At 44.6% G+C, this 21,894-nt stretch overlaps 1 protein-coding gene across 1 annotated transcript; it reads right to left on the minus strand.

Moving 5' to 3' along the window:
• Positions 1-368: 368 nt before the first annotated feature.
• zbtb7a (zinc finger and BTB domain containing 7a) lies at positions 369-21,042 on the minus strand. Its single transcript, XM_069679720.1, is given in 5 exon segments — positions 369-8,274; positions 10,366-11,237; positions 11,966-12,529; positions 20,905-20,961; positions 20,963-21,042. Coding segments are annotated over 5 exon segments (2,001 nt in total). The 5' UTR covers positions 21,035-21,042; the 3' UTR covers positions 369-7,838.
• Positions 21,043-21,894: the final 852 nt, after the last annotated feature.

Below are 21,894 nucleotides of genomic sequence, written 5' to 3' on the forward strand. Positions count from 1 at the left end.
GAGAGCAGTGATGTTTGGCTGCACCATGAGGATCACTGCATCCTCTCATGATAATAGCAGGGATATTACTGCCACCTAGTGGTCGTTGCAGAGAACTGACTTGTGCTAAGTGGTTGCTTTGTGTACAGCATAGAAAGAAAGCAAGGGGACATATAACATTATGATGTTATCCCATACAGTCTATCAAGTCTATTTAAAATAATATAAATAAACACACAATGAAAAAGCCTAGTGTGGAATTGCCCTACATTTCTGACTACAGATAACACTGCCTACAAAAGCTAAAGCTAACACTATTAATGTATTATGTTAAAGGTTATATGTTAAGTTAAAAGTTAGAAAAAGAGACAAAATCATTGACACAAAACTTTGCAACCATTGTTTTTAATAGAAAGATTTTATATCCTTTAAACCAGACAACCAGATGCCAGACATTTTTGGATATATTAAAAAAAAAGAAGAACAGAACAAAAAAAAATGAGACAAAATGGAATTATACGGTTTAGACTGTGTGGATTTAGTGGTCTCATATACAATACAATTTCTTTTCATCGCCAAAAAGTGCAAATTCTCCAAAAATCACCAATCGCCCCCTGCAGCTTCCAACAGATATGGACTGACAGACTGCTACGCTACGAAACAGGAACCTCTGTGAGGATAAAGGGGTTGTTTAAAAAGGTAAATCCACATTGACTTACAGAGGGAAGAGAACGGCCGATGCACTCTGCTGGTTAAAACGCTCAATGATGTTGCACTTTCTGGCCACACTCAGATTTATTGAAACACACCGCAGCAGGTATTCTGCCTTTGGGACGCACCTGTTGTCACACACAGAGTGGGAGAGGTCAGATGTGCAACAAGGATGAAGTTTTAACACAGAGAGAGGTGCAGCAGTTTTCTGCCTGATGTGCATTTACAATTAATATCCAGGTTTGAGAATTGGGACACACTCTGCCAATTTAAATGTACATCAGAAAAAACTCTGTAAAGGATTATCATAATAATCACAGTTACAAATCAATCTATTATAAATAGTCTATTTCTCTCCCAAGTTAAATTTACTGAACTATGGATTTATTGAATTTGTATTATGATCAATATTATTCTTTCCACTCTACTGCAATAATCTTGATTTGACATAGATGTTAAGGCCAAATAAATTCTGGACTTATTTGCAAAAGTGCGTGATGGTCATTTGGCCATTTTATCTGTCTTTTCTTATTAACATAAGCTCTCTAAGGATACCAGATCCAGCCTTTAACTACACAGACAGGGCGTTATTGCAGACAAAGAGATTCTGCAGTGGATACAACACTGCATGTTTAACATTCAGCACAGCTAGCCTTCTCAGAAAGCTTTGCAACTGTTGTACAGGTTTCTTTTTCAAGAAAAGGAGTCTCCCAAAGTGAGATCAAATGACCTTTCTCCCAACAAGATGTAAGACAGAAAGCAGAGAGCAGGTAGCGTGAGACCTGTCCTGTCTCCCTCCCTAGTATTGTGTGAGTATGCATTAAGCTGCATATAACAGGTGTGGTATAACAGAGATGTGTTTGTTTATGACCAGATGAGGTGGCAACTCCGACCACGCTCAATCAGATACCAGATATTCAAGTTTTTTCGCTTTTTTTTTTCATTTTCATCATATTGGTTTTTTGCATTTTAAATAATCATCTGCACTGAGAAAACAAACATCAACAGGAACAACAAATAATTACAATAGTGATAACCATAAAATAAAAGCACACAAAATTCAGGATGGCCTTTCGCAAAGTGCTTTTGTTACAATCGCAGAAGCTGAAAAAAGGCAGTTGGATTGCGGTACTCGAGGGGTCGTTGAAACTGTCTGTCTACACGTCTGTCTGCCTCACTGTAGAGGGATAGTGATGCTGGACACAGGGACTGAAACAACCAACTGCAAAATGTTGACCGTTTCCTCCTTCTGTCTCCAGCTCACATCCCTTACAAGCCAAAAACTCAGAAGTGGGAATCACAGTATGAAGTTATGGAATGTATCCTAAAATTGGTTCAGGTGACGGAAAACTGTAACTGTCTCCTTCTCCGCTCCTCATCCGCCCCCCCCTCTCCCGCCTCTCTCTCCTGTCGATCCCCCTGCTGAGGATGTGTGATCTGTGATCAAAGGCCAGTCGGCAGCAAAGATGTAGACTCTGAGTCCGGAGAGAGGGGAGCGATGGGAGGAGAAAGAAGGAGAACATACATCCCCCCCATGTGATTTTCCAGACCTTTCAAAAACGTTACAGTCTGACTAATAAGACTGAATCTCCAGTGGCTTCCTTCCTTCCCTCCAACAAACAATCCACTGGATCAATATCAGATGGAGAAATAGGCTGGTCACAGCCACTTTACAATGAGGGAGCTGTCCCTGTTTTTATCATTGTGGGAACTTTTATGTTAAATATAGGTTATAACAAAAAGGCAAAGACAGAGAAGTGACTTTGGGGATGATTAGACATACCATAAACTTATCAGACATTGAAACCAATGCATAGCAGTGTATTTTCCACCTGAGTAGTACTTACATAGAGACAAAAGAGATCAGCAACTCCTTGTTGCAGCTCCCCAATCTGATATCTGTGGCGACCTCCTTTGTATTACAATTCTTATCATATAGTGGACGTGCAATTCACACCAGGACATAGAAGTCCGTCACCTGGGCTTTTCTAACCTCATCCCTGAAAACAGCATCCAGCCTTCCCCTATACACCCGTATTTACTCCTCCTCACTGTACGCCAACCTTTGCATCCCCAGAGACTGCAAACTGTCCCCACTTGGCTGAGAGCGGCCAACAGACAGCAGCCTGCCTCTCTGAAGGACCCAGGGCTGTCTGTGTTAGTGCCAGAGCCACGCTGCGCATAGTGCCGTACTGCATATGCCGCGCTCAGCTTGCTGTGCATCAAGAGCCTGATGGAGAACACAGAGAAATCAGGTGTGCAGGAAAAATGACGAAGCAAAGAAAAATAGTCCCCCATTCTGCCGCCGCGGTTCTCAATGTTAACAGTCACCTCGTCCTGCTGCGTTGGATTATTTACAGATAACATTTTTGTTGTAGTTCTCTGATGTCTTTGTTTTATGGCCTTCTCAGATAGATTTACCAAAAATCTTTGATAACAGCATAGGAAAAAAAAACATATCAAGGTCAATTTGGAAAAACACTTGCAAGTTTTCTGCCACTGTCTCAGTGTTGCCTGTGTCAGAGTGACCTTGGTCTGGGGCTGAGGCTGGGGACACACCAGTCGTGGATCCATAGAGGCTGACACAGTAAAGAGACATTTTTATAACTGTGTAGCTTAAACAGCTTTATGATCAAGTTCAGTAGCAAGCCTACAGACTTTTACAATTTGGAGTCAAAATTTGAGTAAATAAAGAAGATGTGTCAGCCCCTGTCCACATAAGGCACACCGTGGCCCTTGCTGTTTGCGTTGGTGGGAGAGAGCCTCAGCCCCACACTGCACAATACGACTTACATGAAACAATCAAGCTTAGTGCTGCTCACACAAGGCCACAGTCTGCTTCAAACACAGAACATTTCTATTCAGCATTGATCTAACAGTGTTTAAGAGTTACAATATTTTCATCAGTTGACCGACCATGAGAAAAGTGTTGATAAAATCCAATCTGGGAAAATAAATAAAAACAATGGGTTCAGTATCTCTGGCACCTGCACACGGTACATCTCAGCCATCAGATCAGGACAGACTCATCTGTTTGAATGTCTTTGTTACTTTCTAAGTGCTTAAATGTATTTGGAATATTTCTTAATATAAAGAGCAAATTCGATTTGCTATAATCTTCTCTAGTTTCCTTTTAAAGTTACATCCAGAATCTCTTTTCAAGAGGCATCAGATTTAACAGTAAAACTCTTTAATCCAACATTAGATTGGTAGCTTAAAATGTCCAATGACTTGAATGCAAGCCATTTATTCTGCTTTGGTATTCGTTGTTGTTGGACGTGTGTATATTTCTTAATATACTGTACATGATTATTTCTACGGAGGGCTTGGATGGACTCTATATGAGACCATTGAGTATTAACCACTCTGCTCTGTGCTCATGGAAACTCGCAGGCCTTTCTGAGGTCTCCTGCCCTTCTCCCATAAGCAGGACAAGGACATTAAACATTAGTGCAAACTTTTGCTCTCTCAGCTAAAGCACCATTTCCAGTGCTATCAGGCTTTATATCCATAACCCCACCCAAGCACCCATTTACCCCACCCTCCTGGCACAGCAACCAAAAACCATGACCCCAACCCACACACACACACACACGCACGCACGCACACAAATTCATACACACACGCACAGCCATGTAAAATAGTTAGAAAAAAAAATAGCTGTAGCACAACACGTTATTTTAAGAAAAACATCTATACATCCTTAAACCTCTGATTGTATTGTCCACAAGGAAACAAAGAGCGAGAGACAGCGAACTCAAGTAAAATATCTGCATGATTCCACACACACGTTTCTGCATATGTATTCAAGAGGAGGGCATCTGTGTGTGGCTTATTCAGGGAGGCCCAGTCCAGATAAATTAAAGACATACTTTCAGTATCTCTAGCCTACAGTGGACTAAGATTGAGGGCAGAAAGCTTTGGTTAATCAACAAACAACATAAGACTTTCGGGGAAATATTAAGGTCCAAAGCAACATAAGTTTAAGATGGCTCATAGGTCCCACTCATCAAGACACAAAGGGTTCAAGCGATCTATACCCAGTACCACTATATAAAGATCACCAAGCAGGTAGACATTTACACGTTACATTGGTCTGCCTGTGGGAGTCAATCTGTGCATTAATTAACCCCATCTTTGTCATAACAGAGAAGCAAAATGAGAAAGTAAAACTCTCAAGACCAACAAGGGTAAACAAAGAGTTGCAAATCTGCACCGAGAGAGCCGTGAAGTAAACAAGCAACTGTCCGATGAGTTGTTTTACAATAAGGTATTTTTGCTTCTGTGGTACAGCGGACCTATTATCACCGAGGTTCCTCGGAGGACACGTGTAGTTATGAGAGTAGCTGGTGAGCAGATGGGGTAGACGCAAAGTTTGTTTATCCAAGCTTGTCCTGAGACCCTCCAGCCTGCCAGCCTGCAACACATGCATGTGCACATGCATGACAAAACGCACACACGCATACAAACACACACAGACAAGTGCCCTTTCTTCTTCTTCTGCCTCCTCCTTCTCTCCCCGTCCTTTACATTAAGACACAACGACAACTCTCTACGTTTCTTTTAACAACTAACTTCAAGTGCAATCAGTTACATGGATTAATTTAGTCTATTTCTTTTAAGGTCGCAAACCCGACAGCGTCTTTTTTAGAGTTCTGAACTCGTGTATTTCTGTGTTTTTTTGGCAGCTTGTCGTCAAAACCTGAAGGAAACCAGTGAAGGAGTTCAACTTCACCACCATGGACAGACGAATGGACTGATCTCATTTGCAACTGGTTTGATTCAAAGTACCCGTTTTGTTGACAAAAGTGCCCTCCTCTGTAACAAAGTGCATTCATAACCTGCATATTTCCAATTAAGGTGCAAAGGGACGATAGTTGAACTACAGCACTACTCCGTAAATCATAGGGGTGGGCGGTGGGAGGTGGGACTCAAAATCAGATGCATGTTTTCTTCCTGATTCAAAGGCTCAACGTGCTAGTTTGGAAAAAAACAAAACTTGGATTTGGAGAACAATAAGACAGCTTGGATTTTTTAAGAACAAATCCAGATGTAAGGAGTCACTGACAATATTCAAATAGATATGTCTGCTCTTCTCTACAGGATACCTGGACCCAGAGAGCGTGTGTGTGTGCGTGTGTGTGTGAGAGTGTGTGTGAGACAGAGAAAGTGCATCAGCCCTGGCAGCTAAGGGTGCATGTTTGAACAGGCTGTGGCTGACTCACTCAGTGATGATGTGGCCAGAGCGACCCCGGCTGCCACGCACACACATGTTCACAAACACACGTACATGTAAACACACTCACACACTAAACTGCCAGCACCAGGCGTCCTACCCGCAGTAACACCAGGCTCTAATATAATAATATCCCCTCCAGGCTGGTTCGGGGGCATTAGAGGACTACAGAGGGAGAGTGAGGGAGAGAAAAGGCCTGATTTGATCCCCTCCTGCCTGGAAACGTGGCTGAGCTGGGGGAGATTATTTTTTGGAATGCAACAGACATTGTGAGATCCCCCTCCCCTTCCCTTGTTCCCCTCCCCCATCAACCAGCTGCAGCTGCACTCCTATTTGGCCTCCCAACTTGGACAGGTATTTATTGCTCTCTTCATCATACAGGTTGCCTCACGGTTGTGTGGTCCCTAGGGCGAAAAAAGATTGGAATAAGCATGATACATAGACCTCCTCTCACTCCCTCCGCAAAACGCCAGCCCACTTCCTTTAAATACACCTCTCTCCTGCTCTGTTGGATATCTTTAGTAAAGCTGTGCAAACATAGAAAAAAAGGTGCTCATCTATCTCTCCTTCGTACTCTTTGTCACTCTCTCACTCGGGCTCCCTGCCATTCCTTTAACCTGCGGTTGGTTAAATGCTACCCGCGCCTTGTCACACAAGGACAGATTCCGAAAAACTGCACAAAGTTAAGCACATTCATTCATTCGACCTCCTCATCCTTTGGGCAGGAACTGTACATGTCAAGTGTTAAGTTTAGAAACAAATGGGTGACTCGATGCTTTTTTTTTCTTATCAAACATTCATACAGTTTGTTTCTTTCACCCACAAGCTTCACTCTGTGAGAAATATGACATCAAGCCTAAGAGGAAAAACCCGATTGGTAAGTACACCTCAGCATGACGAGGGGACCAATGTCATATCACCACCTGCTGTATATACATGTATACAATTATAAAGTGTCAAGTACCCGAAGCAGTCAACAAAAAGGAACGACAAACAAATTAAGACAAAATCAAAAAAGGGAAAATGAAAAGAAATGCTGAAATTGCAGGTTTGTGAGGGATGAGAGGCAACGTAGTCAAGCCAACGGATACATTGACGATGGTAGTGCTTTATAAACACAAACCCTCCACCCCTCAGATTCCCTAGTCCTGCAATCGGCGAGCCCCCAATAAAGTGGATTTGACTCAGCAACAAATTGTTTTTCAATAGGACAAACCATAGATTCTTAAAATGCATTTTATAGAGAAAGTAACACTTCAATCAAACCCATGTCTCATTCTTTCTGGAACATTTAGAGAGAAAAAACTGTTGCATCAAAACTGTGGCGATTTTTCCTTGCATATGCCATGTTGTGGCAATGTTGTTTCTATGGTAACTGTACATTTCAGACCTGCAAAAGAATAGAAAAAGAGTTGTTTTCACTGGGAGGATTTGTCCTCGCTTCACCCGTACAGCAGCCAGAAGGTGCTTGATAGACACCTTGCTTAGAGCTTGAAGGCTGTGAGGACAAAACCAATAAAAATCTAAATCAACTGCATAGTTGCAAATAGTTTTTTTTTGTATCTATTATACATCTGCCTAAGCTCATATGCCAATGTATAAAACCCCTTATATTATAAAGAAAGACATGGCCCAGAAAGTGGACGTCATGGGTGCATGATTTGAAGCGTTCTTTGCTCTTTAACAGACTCAAGTGCTTACAAGTCTACTCCGTTTCCTAAAGTAAAAGGAGAAAGAAATATAAAGATAAGATTTTTGTGACACCCTGATTTGGTTTATAGAGGAATAGTTAGTTGTTTTGTTTTTTAAAGTTTGACTTTGTGTGTTTTTTCTCCTCTCTGTTCACTGGCCTGTCTCACAGGCGGTGCAGAGTGACTCTGGTGTCCAGCAGTGTCCTTGTCGCCCTGCAGTCTCAGGGACCTGCCTCCCCTGCCAACTCCTGCAGCTGAGGACTATGTGCAAGAGCTCCAGCAGTCCCCTCCATCTCTGCCACTGAAGATGCCTCAGAGCGCCTCCGTCCCCTGATGGTGCGAGCCCCAGCACCTGTGTCGGAGCTGGGACTCAGCAGGCCCAGGGAGGCATCGAGGAGCCCTGGCTCTCGCACCCGAGGCTTTCGGCCTCGACGAGAGGGGATGCCGTTGCAGCCGTCCTTCTTGAGGTGGCGGTGCAGGTGATCTGAGCGTACGAAAGTCTTAAAGCAGCTTGAGCACTGATAGGGGCGCAGGCCTGTGTGTACACGCATGTGGTTCTTCAGGTCGTAGTTGTGAGCAAAGGCAGCTCCACATTGCGTACACAGGTAAGGCTTCTCTCCTGTATGCTTCCGCATATGAACCTTGAGCTTGTCCTGCCTGAAGAGGGAGGAAAAATAAAGATCACATCAGAGAACGGCCAACAAAAATTCAAATGAGATCAAGAGCTCACACCCATTAAAATATATTTTGTGCACAGCAAGCTTCAGGTTTTCTTTTCAGGGTCAGTTGCTAATCCAGCTACGTAATATCATGTACAAGTTCAGAATTACCTGCAAGTGTGTTACTAACTGTCAAATGCACTCTGGTCAGCTTAATATGCTTTGGATGGTTTTATTTCCTATTAAACAGTCAGCGTTCCTATGAGATTATTCTGTCAGGGCCAACTGAGGAGAAGCCATAAACTTTCCATCTTTATCTGCGTAATAGCACACAAGAGTGACAGGAGAGCTCAATGTTCATTGTATCAGTTGGTGCTTTTATGATTTCTCTTCTCACTTTTCTTTGAGGATGACACCTTAACAACCAACAGATCGGGTGTGTTTTGTGAAAAGAACTAAAGACTTGAATAACCTCTGCAGCTGAGCGAAAAACGTGACTTTTATTGTTGAGTACTGAATCATAGATGAGTCCGTAAAATCATCAGTCATCAATTTTGCAGCCTCGTTCAATTCCCATTCCCAGTCATATTTAGTGAATATTGTATAAGAGATGGTGTCACTTCTAATCAAATCAAATAGCTGATATGGGAGAGTTACTGACTTCTACAACAATTACACTCTGCTCAAAACAAGACCAAACTTTTTCTTGAATCTAACATTATCTCATAACATACTGGAATTATGTTAATGTTGCTGTGAAACACCGCCCACTCAACTTTATCAGACTGCCTTGGCCTTCATCTGACTGTTGTCCCTCCCAACCCCCTGTAGCTCTTACTATCTCTCTAGCTCCCGAGCTCTTTAATCGTCTAACCCTCATGAACCCAGGGCAGAGGGCTCCTAAACAAAGAAGCGTAGTTAAGACAACTCTATTTGAACACACACACACATGCACACACACACACACACACACACACACGCGAGCCATGTAAGTGGATTAGCTGCTTTACAAGCAAATAAATAAACCCACTACAACCCTTACGGGCCTGTACAAACTGTGCCCGAAATATACCATTAACAAGAAACATGTACATAGGTGAGGATATAAACACATATGCGTGCACACAAACACACACACAGGAAAAGCTTTAAAACAAAGAGGCACACTGACAGAGGTGAATTATTTAAAGGACAGAGTGATTTATTACTGTGCGAGGCACACTCTTAACCCTGATCAAACGGGATTAAGATTACAATACCCTCTTCCCTCTGCTGGTCGAATTTAGCTGGAAGGCAAATTCAGATTGGTCTTCCCTACCTGCCATGCCAGCAGAGGTTCCGGGTGTTTCTAGTCCACTGTATCTATTTCCAGCACAAGTCTACTGATTAATTAATTAAAGGAATGATTTCAAGGAAAAGGCAGGACTCTTTAATACGGGGAAACCAAGTCCCTTGCTGTGGACTTGCTACATATATCTGAGCGTCACACGGCAGATTTCATTAGAGAGGTAAAAGGAGTGACAAAGAGGGAGGAGGGCGGTGGTGTAACTGCCCTGCCGTGGGCAATAATCAACATAACCAGAGATCAAAAGTTCAAATTACTGCATTGGAGCACATAGAGCACCATCCAGGGCCTGTAATCCCCCTCTGTATCAGAGCAGCACTTTATAGCAGCCCTCCACTAGATAACAGTACCGTGGCACAGCCTTGTTTTATAGGACCCCTATGTTAAAATCCAGGACTTTGCTATGAAGGCTGTCACAATAAAACAGACCTTTATAACCATCTGACCCCCTCTCTCAGAGCTGGGATATTATACAAGCATACATACTCATTTTGATTAGCATTTGGCTGCAACGTGACATAGATAAAAAACTGGTTAGGAATACTTAGTTAGTCCATGATCAAGGTAAACACTTAGATTCACAAACTGCGTTGCCTCCTTAATGCAAAGCTAAGTTGGTTAGTACTAATTCTCCTGCTCTGGGATTTGTGGTGTTTCCCACTGCTGGGCCACTTGTCTACAGTGCCAAGTCCAAGTGTATTAGTACATGTGACATGGGGTATTCACTTCATTAATAGGGCTTACCTGGTAAAGCGCACTTTGCAGATGGCGCATTCATAGGGTTTCTCTCCCGTGTGTGTTCGGATGTGGCGGGGTAGCTTGCCTGCACCTTGGATGACCTTGGAGCATATGGGGCATTTCTGAAAGGCCTTAGAGCGCATCTTCCTCTCTCCTCCACCTCCTCCTCCACCTCCACTGCGCCTCTCTTCTCCTCCTCTCTCTTGGCCTGTTCTGCCCTGTGATAACCAGAGCGGCGGCACTCCCTGTGTCACAGCAGTTGAAGCCGTATCTTCATGCTGCGAGCTGTTGAAATAATTCAAGTAAAATTCCATGTCGGGGTCGTCCCCTTCTCCCTGTTCCTCCCCAGTTGTTGCACGCTCCTTCTGCCTCTCAATGGAGTCCATCATTTGTTGCAGAAGGGCACTGGCAGAACCTCTCTCCCTCGCCACTCCTTCCCTCCCTCCCTCCTCCGCCTCTGTCTCCTGCCCCAGCCTGGACTCAGGGGGGAGATAGAAGTGGCCATTTTGGGATGGAGGGTAGTACGATGACCCCACGCTTGCTCCATTCCCCTGCACCACCTCTGCGTCCTCCTCTTCCTCTTCGTCCTCATCCTCTTCCTCCGGCTCCTGTGTGGGAGCCTGGGCCAAGGCGAGGGCCAGGGTGGAGTAGTACTCACCAGGGGCAGCAGGACCCCCATTGCTGGGGGGCGCCCCGTTACCGTGGTTAAAGTGCAGGTGTGTGGGCAGGTCCCTGAGCTCTGGTGTGCTGCAGCTGCTGCTCCAGTGCGCCCCTCTCTGGAAGTACTCCAGGTACTCCCGAGCCCGCACCCGGTTCCCCTGCTCCTTGCCTCTGCCCTTCCCCTCATCTTCGTCTTCATCTCTCTGCTCACTGCCCGCCTAGTGAAACATGACGGTGAACAAAGAAAGTGAGAGAAGGAGAAATTTAAAGTCAGCGAACAGAAGCAACTATAGAAAATCACTTTCTCAAAAGAACACCAGCTAGGATGACCAGGAAGAGCAAATTGGACAACTGAGAGGCAGAAACCTAAACCTTAGAGGCAAAACACATTGCTAAATAGTGTGGGTGTAAATGACAATTAAGCAGCACAAATCCCCGTATATGTTTTGGTATATTCGGCATTCCTCAAAAGCTGTGATTGTCACATGATGTAGAGCTTTGTGTATTCGCACGCAGCATATTACAGCTACCCTTGATCGTGTTGAAGTGTAGCTGTGATATGCTGTGTCTGTCGTCTGTGAAAGAGCATGTAGTCCTTTCACACACGCCATTGGTTCAGAATGAGTAAGTGCTGAACTAACCCCAAGGCTGTGGGCGTGCGTTTGGCATAGTGAGAGAGACCGATAAAGGCCATGATGTAAGCCTGACTATGCTGACTACTTAATGAAGGAGATGGTATGATAACCGGACACCCCATTCCCTTAATGAACGAGATTTGAGAGTTCTCAATCTACTTGGCATCAAGTATGTTGTAACTTGGATGATCTGTGCTATAAATTCATTACTATAAATTCAACACACTGCTCATGGTTTCAGATTAAATCTTATCACAAGCTTAAATTTGATATCAAAACAAGTCACTTCTAGTTCTATAATGGTCTTATACCGGCGGGGAGAGCACTTTGGTGTCCAGCAGGTGTGTACAGACGTCCTGGACAGGTGGGATTTCCAGGAGGCGTGCAGCGGCAAGGATATCAGCCACACTGCTGTGACTGACTGTCAGTGTGGCTGTGTAGGCAAAGTCCAGTAACGCTCCCAGAGCTTCTGCCGCCACAAAGTCGATGTTGTAGATGTTCTGTTGGTCAGCGGTGGCACCTGAAGTGAAGAGCTTGTGGAAGTAGGAGCTGCAGGACGCCAGGACGGACCGGTGGGCTGGGAACTCCCGCTCCTGCGTTACCAGGAGCACGTCACACAGCAGGCCGCTGAGCCGCTGCTTGTTCAGGCTGCCCAGGATGTCTGCGCTGTGCTCAGGGAAAGGGATCCCCACGGGGCCTTCCTCCGCCTCTCCCGCCCCTCCTCTCCCTCCTCCACCACCGCCGCTTGCTGTCCCCCTGAGCCGCCTTCCTCCCCTCCCACCGGCTCCTGACGACATCTTCCACCAGCCTGCCGCCGAGCCGCCGAGCACAGCCCCCACCCGTGTATCCGTCCTGCCGTCTGTCCGTCTGCCTGTCTGAAGGGAGAAGAGATGGATGGAGGGGGAAAGACAAAGAGTAAAACATTCGATCAGTACACCATAATCTTTCAAAGCACAAAACAAAACATTCATGGAGGTCAAGTACAACCGATTACAGCACAGGTTATAACATACAGGGTGTAGGCAAAACACACACATAAATACTCTTAAGTATCTTAGCTTGGTGGGTCATATCAGGTTGCGTGCCAATTAGCGGTGTTATCTGCAATGAAACTGCTTTGGTAATCTGCATTGTGATAAATGAGCTCTCAAAGCAGGATGTGACGACTCATATTAAATAAAAGGCAATATAATTTCAGATTAAAAAATCTGTCTTAAGAGCAATATCAACATGTGGTTACACAGAGACAAAACTAAAACGTTAATAAGTTCAACTCGCCATGACTGGACAGCAGAACAGTTCATAAATACAGCATCTTTAACCACACTGAAGTACATAGCTCACTTGAATAGTCTGGGTGCTGCTCTCTCTCTGTAGGTCTGGGTTTAAAAAAATGGCTTTTCCGAATCGAATCTTATTTGAGTGACCCAATATCGATTAATAAATCCCGAGATCGATCTTTAAAAACATGTGTAAAAACGTGTCTGATCACTCACGTTTCTGAGCGCACCTGAATGCAGTATCCCCCCTGAAACACGGCAGTGAGGGAGACATGCTCGGACTTGCTTACTGCACCTACTATGGAGACATCAGTAATCGCTGACGGACTCTTTTTATCGTGTGTGCTTCCACGAATATGTTAGTTTTGCATTGATGTTTATGTTACTCTCTGTTAGCGTCGGCTTTGGCCACGAGTGTATTATCGGCATGTTGTTATACAGTATGCCTTTCCCCATATCTCTTAGTCTCGTGTGGTTTCGTTCTTCATGCTTTAAGATCTCGTGGCCAAATCTCGCACAAGTTGAAGCCCAGTTTAATCAAAACCTTGAGCCAGATGTACAGACTAAAAATCTGAAACTGGAAAAAAAGTTCATAAGCTGTCTAATTCATAAACTTTTTAATATTGTGTTGACTGCTGTGTGTTGGTCATGTTTAATAAAAGTACATGATGTAACTTCTTTGAGGTCTATTCTTATTGTAGACATTTTGATAATGCACCAGGTTAGATGCGCATTGATATTGTAACTGAAATACCCCAAACACAAATCGATGTCAGATCGGAAATCGAATCGAATCGGGACCTTGTGAATCGGAATCGAATGAAATAGAGAAATCCTTAACAATAACCAGCCCTACTGACGCGTCATCAATAAACTCTCAGCAGTGCAAAACTTTCTCTTCTTGTTTTTTAAGACCAACAGAATTTCATGTAAATGTGTGTTTTTATACCCCAGCCATCCATACCACACTTCTTTACAGTGAAGTGGCTGAAAGAAACCATATCGTAACACCACAGTGCTGCGCATCCCAATCCGATTTTAAAGTAAATCTACTGGAAAAAATGTTGCATTTTCAGATTTACTAAAAAACAAAAATACTTAAGCACAAGTGTGACAGACTGCTCTAACTTAGTGTCTAATGGCACAGAGTAAATGGGCACTCAAAACAATATCAAACACATTTTGGCAGACCTGCTAACTCACTATGAGTGCAGGAATGACTGTGTGAAGAAGTTAAGCATGTGTAGGTGGCTGGGTTCATGTGGCCGTGTATACATGCCTTCATCTACGGGTGTCTATATGTATTCATGAAGAAACTATATAAGAGGTCGTGGAGGACAGATAGGCAGAGGGCAGTGGGGATCAGAGTGCATGCTGGGAGCTGGGCTGTGCAGCTTGTGCGCTCTGTCAGTGCAGAGCTTGGGACGAGAGCGCGGGAGGTGGAGGAAATGCGTGGAGGGAGGGGGGGGGGCTGCCAGCGCAGACCCTGTGGAAAAACTCTACAGGAGAAGGAAGAGGACACGCAACAAGCTGCGAGGGAACAGTATTAAAAAGGGAGGTTGTCAATCCGGTCTGAGCTGGTTACCCCACCCTGTACTGTGTGCCAAGTTTCAGGAAAGGCTGTCCCCTCGCTCACGTGTGGGGGGGAGATTAAAATGATCGACTGAAGCCTGCGCAGTGGGGGGGGGGGGTTTCAGCAGAACAAGCCATCCTCGATTTGTCTATAAACACACACACATACAAAAGCAAATAGTGTAACATCACAGGGACATCGATAACACGCAAAACACACGCGCACATAAACACACATATAGGACATCCACCAGCTCCCCCCTCCTCCCCCCTTTCTCCATCTGCCAGGAGACCCAGCAGGGGGTGAGGCTGGGGGGGGGGAGTTAGAGGATGCATTGAGCGTGTTCTCTCTACAAAAGCGAGGCGTTCAAATGACATTCCTGCAGATCAGCCCTCCTGGTATGTTCGTATGCTACACCCCACTACCAAACCTGCCTAACCTGGCTGCCTCTCCTCTTTCCTACCTGCGCCCTCCTCTCCGTCTCTCTGAGCAGTTATTGCTCTGTTCTCCCTGGTAAAAAGCAACGCCTATTTGTATCCACACCTTGAGATCTGGCAACATGTCAGAGCTGCAAACAGGTCAGAGTTAGGTAAAGGCTTCACCTTAAGAGCTCTCTGGAGTGGCGGGCAGGTGGGGATAGCAGGCAATTGTTTAAACTTAGCATCATCCACTAAATGGATCAATAAATGTTTAGGCAAAATGGTAAAGAGAAAATGCTCGGTAACTTTTAATTGCATGCCATTTTCCCAGTGATGCGCCTGATGATGCAACACAAACTTTTAGAGCAATTTTGTATTTGTTAATGTAACATTCCTGTAACTGTTACACCTAATTTGACTGTGGCAATTGAAAAGCTAGTCACACCATCACTTGGCTGAAGCCGCACGTGTGCAAGTGGTCAGAAACCAGATGTATACTTGCAACAGTGTCCTGGATTCTTTCGGCTTCTCCAGCTAGCATGTTTACATTTCTCAAACTGGGGATACGGACCTTTCCTGGCTTCTAAATTTGGGACTCAGGATACTTCACAACCATGATCATAACTGGAGTAGTCATGTCCATGTAAACACACTCACTGACAGGCATAAGCATGAGTAAATCTGAATATGCTGAGTGAGGGGAGGGAGGTGAGGGCAAAGACAAAGAGAGATGGCACAGGAGGGAGGGAGGGAGGGAGAGACGGCAGAGTGAGATGGAGATGAAAAAAAGAGCAAGAGAAAGGGCGACCACATGGCGACCGGTCACGTCCTTCACAGTTGGAAATAGATCTCTGAGAGCCCATCCAGACCCATGCAACCCAACTTTTCCTCCATCACAAACACACAGCACCTACAATAGACCCGGCATTCTGCAAGCTTGTAGCACGTCATCCCCCTTAGATACACACCTAACCCTGGGTCACGGCTTTGTGTGGTAAAGACGCTGAGCTGAGGAGAGATAACACACACACACGCACGCACATACACACACAAGCTCATTTAGTGCCAACAAAGCATGGAGGGGCGAGTCTGCACGGAGTAACCACCTGTCCCCGAATGACCTGTAAAGAGCAGTAAGAAAGAGGAAACACAGTGCAACAAACCTGATCCTGACACCTCCTCATGGCTTGAAACATTCCTTATCACTAATTCATGCCTGTGGGTGACAAGGCCTGCAGCCCGGCACAAAGCAGCACAGCGACTGTCCGTGTCCCTGGTGTTCCACTTCCAGGGAAGGGCCTCCTCTCGATACCCATTTCGTGAGCACCCAGGCCTGCTTTGCAAGTCAAACAACCGCTTTTATACAAGACCCACCCATCTCGTCCACGCCCTCATCACATCTATCTCACCTGAATCGTCCCTCTACCCCTTACCATATATCTAGACACAAGGTTCAGGCATCAAACAACCAACAACTTTTTCTGTGTAGCAGTTCTTGTTTTGCTGTTACTTTTCACACACATTTGTGTGTCAAGGAAAGGACTGCAGTAAGTAAAAGTGCTGTCATTTGGTCTGTTATGTATCACCTATGGAAGTACTCCAGAACCTCCACTCTCAAAGTATCTCTGTCTTTGGCTGTCACATACCAGTCATTCCTAAATACAAAGGAACAAACTGTTAACCCTGTACAACCTCTGATGTTTCTTTAGATAGACAAGGAAACAAATAGCTGACTGACACTTATTAAAAACAGTACTACACAACATGTGCAAGGTTTTCCTGATCTTGTGAAAATGATAAAGATAATAAAAAATATCCTTTCTATAGCCTCCTTTTATTCAAAACTACTAGTTTCTCAAACTATGACACGCTGCAGGAAGTGATTGGCTCATAAACTACTGAGCAACTCACCTTTAAGAGGAAGTAATCAGAGCAAGCATAACTAAATCATTGATCCCTTGAACCATAAATGTTAATGGAGAACAGATGGGCCACCTTTTAGGACTGAATAAAGAGCAGTTATTAGTTTTACAACAAACACCTTGTGGAGTGTTATTAGTGTATTGCTTTTACAAGAGAGCATTTCTATTAGGAACTCCCACTTTTACTCTGCTGAGGACTGAACGCATTCAGTAGCTCTCTTATCAGAATAATTCAGATATTTCAAACACAACCGGTTTTTGTTTTAAGATTAGAAAGTATACAGCAGCAAAGCCAGGGTTGAAAGCCTCGGAAAATAATCAGGATATTAAACAAGATGCAGAATGAGGTTGACCTCTGTTCTTGTGTATGCCTCCCTGACCCTTTATCACTTCTCTTTCCTCCTCTTTTAGCATTACACTGAATATCACCCGACGTGGCCCGGCCCTGCTGCGAGGGAATCGCTTCACTCAGGTCAAGAGAGTTCAAGGTTGGACCAGGGTAATGCAAGATAATTGGAATGGGGAAGGGGTGGCTGTTCCTAGGAAAAGTGGATTTTGAACAAGTGCCACAGCCAACTGACTCACTGCTGCCAGTGGTGGAAGGAAACCTGATTGGTCATACCAGGACCAGAGCAGGAAGAGGCAGAGTGACTGATAAACGTTAAGTTGCATGGGCTGATCTATGCCCTGCAGCTTTCACTAAAAAAACTAACCAGGAAGCGCTGCCAAAATACAGACAGAGAGCGAGAGAAAGGTGGTGGGCGAGGCAGGGCGTTTAACTCACAAGATCACTCATAACTCCTGAGTGTATGGTGGCCTAGGAATCCAGCTCAGATGTCAATGATAAACTCAGATTTCACTCAGTTACCTGGTGTAACCTGCTTCAATGAGAGGAAAAGTAACCACCCACAAGGAGGGTAAAGTTTAATGTGAGGAGGCTGGGAGGGGGGTTTATGGCGTCCATATAAAGGTCTATGTGTTATGCTGCCACACAGCAAAGGAACCACACACGTGATATCAGCTGCTGCTCACTACTTAATCTCAAACAGTATATTTGACTGCATTTTCCTTAGTTGCTTGTTTGTATAAGTTAGACACTTTATGTCCACATGCCTGAAGAATATAAAAACTACATTGTCATTACATCCAGACTTTTGCACGACTTGTTTTTACACAATATCAGAATAATGGTAAATAAATTTAACAGTGTGTAGTTTGTGGTGCTAGATTAGATTTTACTATAATAGATGAAGCAGAAGAAATATTAAAACATTATGACTATAATAATAGTGCTCAGTTAAAGCCATTAAAGTACAAAATACAAACAACAGTAAAGATAACTTACTTCATGCATAGAGACACACAACAATCTAACAACATCGCTAATCTGATTCATTCATTCGTTTCATAATGTCAGCTTTTGTTAAGTAAGGATAATATATCAATGCTAACTTAAAACTACAACATTCACTTTCATGCTGTTTATCATAGTGGTGGATGTTTCATTGTGAAGTCATAAGTGTGACAAAACATCTTGGGACAGAAGCCTTTCACAAACTGCGGCGTAATAAAACCACATCCACCGTCTGAGTTCCCTTCAGACTGACTAACATGCTCTGACTCTGCCATGCTGCCAACAAGGAAGTGTCTAACAATCTAACACATGGCTTCAGAAAGAGCACAACACCCCAGCACAGCGCCGTCCAGCAGAACTAAAGCTGGCCAGTTGGTCGGTCCGCAGGCCCGATGTGCTCTGGCTGCACTGCTCTGTGCATGCGCAGCCCAACAGGGAAGGAGGACTTCCTGTGACTCTGTGGCAGGCATGTAACAGAACCCGCTCTGTTATCAGATGACCAGCTCTCTCCTTGCTCGCTCTCTCTGTCTCTACTGTCTGACCCTCTCTCCCTCTCTCTTTCTTCCCCTCATCTGTCGCTCTCATCTCATCATTGCTCCATCTCTGTCTCTGCACAGTACCCACCGCATCACCCACTTCCCCTTTCCATTGCTGAGAAAGCAAAGCGGCGCAGACCCACCCACCCTTCTGTTTTATATTGTCCTTTAATGCAACCCACCCATCTTCTCGTCTATTATTAAATCCAATTGATTAAATCCAAATGCAGACAGTGTCAGAGTGATCCCATATCCCTGATCGGTGGGCCTTTCTGTTTAGTTAAAATGAGGCTTTGGTACATTACAGGGTTTAATGTCAATATAATAACAATTCAATAATCATTTTACCAAGACATATCTAACTCTTTAAGTGTGAAAATTCAAGTCTAGCCCGTCCCCCACCATGACAAACATCCCAGCCTCTTCCTCTCCCGCTCTAATTTGATCAGGTTGTGTTGGCCTCTCCATAATAAATGTCCCAGAAGAGAACAGAAGAAGCCCCTTTACTCCCCCTAGACTTGAGCACAACAACAGAAAAACAACAGAGAGGGGTCTGTCTATCTGCCTAGCCAGGCTGGAAGCTGTGGTATACTGAGCAGCTGACCAGGGGAACTAAACATTAGGGGGGAAGTGAAGCTTCATTCAGCAAGGAGGGGGCAGATAAAAGTATTCAAACTGTGTCAAATGTTTTTTAATTTACACAAACAAATATAGAGAGATTGACAGCAGAACAGACGTGATGCTGTTTAGTGAAAAACTTAATGTTGCACACAACTTCATTTAACCACATAAAAACACTTAAAAATAATGACTGTTACATGTAGTGCATCTTATACAGCCAACATTTCCCTCTCAAATAAAGCCTCAAACTGCCACGGCGACATCACGCAACCTGTCTTCTCAGTCTGTCTTAACCTGCTAGTTTCAGGCCATAGTGGTGTAGGCACAAACATACAGGAATATCAAACTGTATTCAGCCTCACCGCCAAATTGATGGGTGGTGTCTTGGACCTGCCCACAGCCACTGAAGTCCCCTGCAATTCCCCTGCAGTCTATTGTTGGTAACACAGACGCACACGCATGCATGCATGCGTGCACACAAACACATATGGCGTCCTAGTTTAACCTCTTGCTGGAATTAACTTGAACTAATTATACTTTCTCAGTAGTGGTACTGAGTGAGTGGAATAGAGGGTAGCATCAGGACAGTATTTACTGTAACTTATTTACTGTAACTAATATTTTCTGTCACATTGAACTGAATAAAAAATAGCATCAACCTTGTCTGGTGCCGCCTTCTCTGAAGCATTCCAAACACTTTCCCAGCACTTGGGCGTCTTCATGTACTCTGCTCTTCTCGTACCCTCTCGTGCCCACACGTTTAAAAAACGGGTTCAACAAGTATGCAAAGCCAAAGAACATGCATCTGGTTATCGAGCAAGGCAGTCAGTGCTGTGAAGTCCTAAAACCACGAGCCACAAGCGAGATTAGAAACTGCTTTTAACAAAATACTGGCAAAAAACGGAGAAGCATAGAGCTTAAATTTTACTTTAATATTCATGGACTTTGCTGAGGCAGTTTACCCGACCACTGAAATGCAGTTGCTCACCCCTTCAGCAATAAGAGATGTCACTTAGCGAAGTTCCTCAAATACCCCACCTGTACTCCCGTCAGCTATTGACACGCTCGCTCTGCCACAGTCAAGCAAACATTTGATGCAGCGGTTATAGTGTAATTACTTTTACACCATTAAAGAAGCTGCAGAGCAGGATGTGCAGCTGTCTTCATCTTTTCACTCCTCTAATAATAGCAGCAGTAACACTTAATCACAGCAGTAGACTGAGACATTAAAAGAAAATTGTGTCCTAATAAGATAAAAACAACACTGATGCACAATGAGCTTGCATGCCGATAGTAAAAAAAAAGTTAGACAGATGCCAGTGAAAAAAAAGTTGTGTGCAGCACCTTACACTCAGCACTGACCTATTTGCCATTCCTTCCTTTATTTGCAATTGGGTCAAGAACTCTGAACTCTATCAAGCCCCATCTCCGTCACACTCCTTCACACACAACACGCTATGGTATTTATTTCCTCAGCTCGCCTCTCCTCTCTACTCAGTCACAGTCTTAAGACACAGTGTGAGTGGTAGTCTTTAGAGTGCTTACCAAATAGGCAGAAAATGTTTCCCGGGCCCTATCTGCCTCCCCTGCCTGCCTGCCGGCCAGCTCTGCTGCCTCCGTCTCTGGGCAGGGCTAGAGCTTTACCAGACAGGAAACTTGCGAGTGGCCCTTGCATACAGGCAAGCCCTTGCCTGATCCCACACAAACAGACACCTACCCCCCCTCCCCAACCACCACTACCACCCCACCCCCCAACCCCCCTCTGTTTTCAGCCCACAACTCGGCTCCGCATCCCCTGCTCTCATTGGCTTGACAGCTGCTCAGTCACCACGCCTCCTTGTCAGGATAGGCTGGCGGCTGTTCCCTTTCCTGGATGGCCAAGGGCAAGGCAATGTGGGATATAGAGTTCTGAAACCCCATTCAACCTGCTTAACGGTCCCTGGCGTGGACTACGAGTCCCAGGAATCTCTGCCCCCACCACCCCCACTATCTCCAAGCCTGCTCTAACGTAAGCACTCAGGGCTGAATTATACACTACAGTATGTTGCTAGCAGGCTGCCAGGTATTAAAGTACAGACCAGCCATCAAACAGGGCCGAGCTTCGCATGAAAAAAAACATTCACTCTCAACTGTCAGAGCAGCACCCAAACATCAGAGGTGGATTCTTTCATCAGCTTACACTCAAGTGACATTTCAGACACACTTAAAACTCCTGACCTAAATTATTCCTATCCCAAATGGTGTAATACCACTACCACATGCCCTGCGCACACAGCACACAACTTGCCCCGCACTGAGCATTTCAAACATCACTGTCCCGCAAAGTTGTTGCTATTGCTTATACCATGTCTAATAGGAATATTTTTGGTTCCTCCTTTCCCTCGATCAGTACCCCCCACCTTCTCTTGAGAGCCCCCCCCTCCCCTTCTCCTCCTCCTCCTTCTCTAAGTGCTTCCACCTGCCTGAAAAGTTAATGCCTTGAACACATCCTATAAACTTTATCTCGAGATTCCCCAGAGGTAAATAGCAGTACAG

This window comes from Semicossyphus pulcher, unplaced genomic scaffold, assembly GCF_022749685.1.
Source record: "Semicossyphus pulcher isolate SPU_LCO1_2020_fin unplaced genomic scaffold, fSemPul1.0.p SCAF_4, whole genome shotgun sequence".
NCBI lineage: Eukaryota > Metazoa > Chordata > Actinopteri > Labriformes > Labridae > Semicossyphus > Semicossyphus pulcher.